The following is a 5,117-nucleotide window of genomic DNA, read 5'->3' as shown; positions in this document are numbered from 1 at the left end:
GATGGTGGGGTTATGGTATGGGCAGGCAGAAACTACGGACAACAAACACAGTTGCATTTTATTGATGGCAATTTGAATGAACAGAGATACCATGACGAGATCCTGAGGCCCATTGTCGTGCTTTTCATCCGGCACCATCACCTCATGTTTCAGCATGATAATGCATAGCCCCATATCAAAAGGATTTGTACACAATTCCTGGAAGCTGAAAATGTCAACGTTTTTCCATGGCCTGCACACTCAACAGACATGTCATCCATTGACCATGTTTGGGGTGCTTTGGATCGACGTTTAAGACAGCGTGTTCCAGTTCCCGCCATTATCCAGCAACTTCGCAAATCCGTTGAAGATCCTTGTAGCTATGTGGACTAATATCGTCAATTTTTTTTGCCTTGGGGTAAGTTGAGCCAATGGTTGAGCTAATGGTATGTTGAGCAAATTGGAGTATTTTCTTGCCAGGCGTAATACAAGGCATTATTGCCAGGATATAAGGTAACAACAGGGCCTGGCCTATGTTAAATATGTTTAACAAAGTACAAAGTGTTTGTTAGGTGTTACATCTGGGTTTAAAGATGTATCATTTATTTATAAAGCCATTTTTACATCAGCAGATGTCACAAAGTGCTTATACAGAAACCCAGCCTAAAACGCCAAAGAGCAAGCAATGCAGATGTAGAAGCACGGTGACTAGGAAAAACTCCCTAGAAAGGCAGGAACTAAGGAAGAAACCTAGAGAGGAACCTAGCTCTGAGGGGTGGCCAGTCCTCTTCTGGCTGTGCCTGGTGGAGATTGTAAGAGTATATGCCCATTATTAATTTCAGATCGTTCTTCAAGATGATTCAGAAAAAAAATTGTTATTGTGTTAAATTTGGGAAATAAATATATATACGTTTTTTAAAAAGGAAGTGGTAATATTTCATTCAGTACAGAAATTTGTAGGTAGTGCTAAGAGACCACTTTTCTGGATGCTATGTTTTCAAAACTGTAATGTTGAAATTAATTCTGATTATTTCCAGAGATACACAACATCCTGAAATATATACTGAACAAAAATACGAACGCAACATGCAACAATTTCAGCACCCTCTGCCCCCGACGGGGGTGCTGAAGAAGCCGGATGAAGAAGCCAGATGTGGAGGTCCTGGGCTGGCGTGGTTACACGTGGTCTGTGATTGTGAGGCTGGTTGCATGTACTGCCAAATTCTCTAAAACGACGTTGGAGGCAGCTTATGGTAGAGAAATGAACATAAAATTCTCTGGCAACAGCTCTGGTGGACATCCCTGCAGTCAGCATGTCAATTGTACGATCCCTCAAAACTTAAGACGTGTTGTGTGACAAAATGGCACATTTTAGAGTGGCCTTTTAGTGTCCCCAGCACAAGATGCATCTGTGTAATGATCACGCTGTTTAATCAGCTTCTTGATATGCCACACCTTTTAGGTGGATGGATTATCTTGGCAAAGGAGAAATGCTCACTAACAGGGATGTAAACAAATTTGTGCGCAAAATTACAGAGAAATATGCTTTTTGTGATTTCTGTTAATCTTTTATTTTAGCTCATGAAACATGGGACCAACACTTTACATGTTGCGTTCATATTTTTGTTCAGTATATGTAGATATCTTTGTTAGAAAGAAAACTATTCTTCTCTTGACGGAATTATGCTGAATGTAATGTCTCAATTTACTCCACTCCCCTACAGGTTAACTTTTGAATTCCCCCAACTGTACATTAGGACTACAAAAGAAGAAAGCCTGGCAATGTAATGCGTATAAAGCATTACATTTGTTATGCTATTTGAGAAAATGCAACAACATCAGTAACATCTCTTGCTGGGTATAGATAGTCTATCCTGTTACAAAATCATTCCAAAAAGTACATCTATGTGAAACTAGTTGTGTTAATAACGTAGCTAATCCACATCTCCATTTTGCACTTGTCCTTCGATATGTGCAAACATCTCATTAAGATATTGAGATTATTAAAACAAAGGGGTTATTCATAACACCTGGGCTGTGTTCATTAGGCCCCAACTGAAAGAAAATGGACTGAAACAAGGAGGAACTTTCTGGACTTGTCCAATAAGAAACACTTCTTTTTGTGTCCCCGTTGCAAAACATTTTTGCTCCTGGTGTGCCCTAATGAATAAGACCTGTTGTGTTCAATTACAAAGAAAATCTGTTGCGTGCTGTAATGATCACAACCCTTGACTGCCATGGTCAATTTGCCATTTGCATTTCTGCACCCAATTCTGAATGAGAAGCATCCATTTACTCTCCTGTATGGATTGTGGATTATCCCGTAAACATTCTGAAGGTGATATGCATAAGTCAAATTAACTTTACATTTGAGAAACAATTTTAATTAAAAACATTTTTTATGATGTTTTATTGTCACATGCACCAGAATGATGATGATAGTATGATGATAGTCATAATATAACCGCCACCATAAATGTATGTACTAACTCATGTGTCCTCCACATTATTCACGTCCTTTATAACAAATGATTATTTACACTGACTTGCCAAAGCTTAGCATTAGACCGTTGTTCCTCCCTCTAAGTGCTTTCAATACAAATGTATACATTTCTACTGTGCCAATTATGGCCAGATAGTTCTATTGTTAATACCTCAAAATGAAAAAAGAATGCTTCATACTTTTTCTGGTTGCGAAAGCATACCCGATACTTACTGCGACTTCTTATTTAAGTATAGTTGGATATTTGGTGGACCGTTTTGTTTACACAGTACACAAATTACATCATCTAAATGAATGACTAGAACTGAAAATGCCCAAACTTAACATTGATCTAAACTGTACATCTCTTGTACCTGCTCTCTTCCCATTTACAATCCGCCAAGTCATTTGAGTCTGAGTAAAAAATAAAATAAAATAAAAAATGAAATATTCTATGGTATCCAGGATGCCAATTTCCATTGTCAGTAGTAACGATCTCATTCGGAAAAATGTAACATTTCTGCAACCCGTTCTTAACCTCCTCGGATGATCGTTCTTTGGCTGCTATGGGGCATAAGGTCCCAGAACTCGTGACAGAGGCACTGGCAGAAGCCGTAGACCATGATCATGACGAGGCTTGCCGGGACCAGGCTTACCAGAAGGACCCCCAGGGTGGTCTTCTGCATGATGAGCAGGTAGACCCCCATGGGCAAGGAGCTGAAGTAGAGGAGCCCCAACACCCACACCAGCGCCCGGGCAGCGCAGTTCCACACCGCCCACCTCTGGTTGATTGAGGCCATGGAGTCCAGACTGGAGGAGTGGTAATCCCTACCCTGGATGGTGGCCACTCCAGGGGGGTGGGAGTGAAGTTGGTAGGGGTGGTGGTCCTGAGGGGATGGAGGCGGTTCCATGATGGTGATGACCATGTAGTTGGGTGAACCGCGGATGGAGGAGTAGGTGTGGGTGGTGGTGGTGGTGGTAGTGGTAGTGGAGGAGGATGGGGAGCCGCTGGGAGGGTTGCCCATGAGCGAGCTTAGGTGCCTGGGGCTGAGCAGTAGCTCGGTGGGGCCCTCATTGTGGTAGTGCAAGTTCCTCTGGTTCCGGGTCTGGAGGGCCAGCGCTGCCACCAAGTTGCAGTCATCTGGCAGGTTGCCCACCGCCTCGCCCGGGAAACTAGTGACGAACCGGCAAAATGGGCACACCACAGCATTGGGTGGCGACTCGCCTAGGTCTAAGATCTTGGCCAGGCACTTGGCACACAGGCGGTGACAGCACTCGAGGACCTTAGGGCGCCGGCTGCCCAGGCTATACGGGCAGTAGCAGATCATGCACTCCAGCTCCTCCGTGCTGAAGCCCTCCACTATCCCCCCTTCCTCCATGTTCCATAACTTCCCCATCATCCTCTTTCTTTCTTTCTTTCTCAACTCTGTCTGTCTCAGCTCCCCACAGGATCAACGGAGGAAGATGACAGTCCAAAGCTTTTGGTGAAATTCAGCGTTGGAAGACATGGCGAGAGGCAGCAGCAGCCTTCTATTGGCGACGAGCAGTAGCAACGCTCCGCTCCGAAGGAGGTTTCAGGGTCATCCTGGTTGTCTGTGCAGCTCCTGTGGTGTGTGTATGTGTGGGTGTGGGTGTGTGTATGGGAAGCCTAGCGCGTTCTAGCCTCCGGGGTACGCGCCTCGGCGCAGTTTGGGGTAGGCCTAACTACGCGTCATGCAGGGCCAAAAGCCTTTCATGCACCACAGAGAGAGAAAGAGAGCGAGAGAGAGATGGAGGGGAGAGGCCATCATTGAAGAAAAAAAAGATTTGTGTTAACACAGCATTAGAACAGAAAAAACAGGGGCAATGAACAACAAAGCAGGGCCTGTACAAACCAGGACTGGAATTTTCGAGCCCAGCCTTTTGTTGCCAGTTTAAATTCTGTCCAATTAGTGGTGGGTTCCCTTTCGTTTTCTGGTACTCTGTCTGTTAATGGTGTCTGTGTGTGTCTGTGTGTGTATGTGTGTGTGTGTGTGTGTGTCATGAAGAATCTTCCAAAGAGTTTTCGGTCTGAAGGAGATGACAGGATGTACTGATCAACTCAATGTTGATGATCATTTTTCTTGAAGTGAAGATAACATGGAGGAGGTGAAGATTTAAGGGCCAGTAAAGACTTCTGTGATTGGGAGGGAAAATGGAGCATGTCATTGTTGGGGATAGTGATTTGGCAGTAGACTGTGCTCTTGTGCTCTCTTTGAAAGAACTTCTAAGCCTAATCACAATGATGTTGGTCTGGATGCTGAAAGGGGAAACTTGCTGAATGATAAGAGAAAAGATAGTCAAAGATTTTCTTTTAGGTTATTTACAGAAAAATAAGTCCTGGATGCTTTTCTAGCAGTAGACAACAAGAAATCCACAGGGGCCGACCAATTGGATCCCAGTATGCTTAAGTGTGCAGCATCTAGCATTGTTGGCTCAATAACCCACATTTTTTTATCTAACATTGTTATCAGGAAATATTCTAAAAGTATGGAAATCAGCTCTTGTGCTGCCGCTCCATAAGGGCAGGGATAGTAGTGATCTTAGTAAGTATTGCCCCCTTTCAAGTTTTTTTTGTCTATCTCAGATTTTTGAATCCTTGGTAAATGTACAACTTTTTTATCTGAGAAATGCATTT

The 5,117-nt window shown here is 43.5% G+C and overlaps 1 protein-coding gene across 1 annotated transcript; it reads right to left on the bottom strand.

The window, feature by feature from the left end:
- Window positions 1–525: 525 nt before the first annotated feature.
- On the bottom strand, window positions 526–4,323 carry rnf182 (ring finger protein 182). Its single transcript, XM_071362596.1, has one exon. The coding sequence runs from the start codon at window positions 3,859–3,861 to the stop codon at window positions 2,995–2,997; it is 867 nt and encodes a 288-aa protein (XP_071218697.1). The 5' UTR covers window positions 3,862–4,323; the 3' UTR covers window positions 526–2,994.
- Window positions 4,324–5,117: the final 794 nt, after the last annotated feature.

Source organism: Salvelinus alpinus, chromosome 23, assembly GCF_045679555.1.
Source record: "Salvelinus alpinus chromosome 23, SLU_Salpinus.1, whole genome shotgun sequence".
In the NCBI taxonomy this organism is placed as follows: domain Eukaryota; kingdom Metazoa; phylum Chordata; class Actinopteri; order Salmoniformes; family Salmonidae; genus Salvelinus; species Salvelinus alpinus.
Note: the sequence above shows the minus strand (reverse complement) of the source record. Positions and strands in the feature narration are given on the sequence as shown.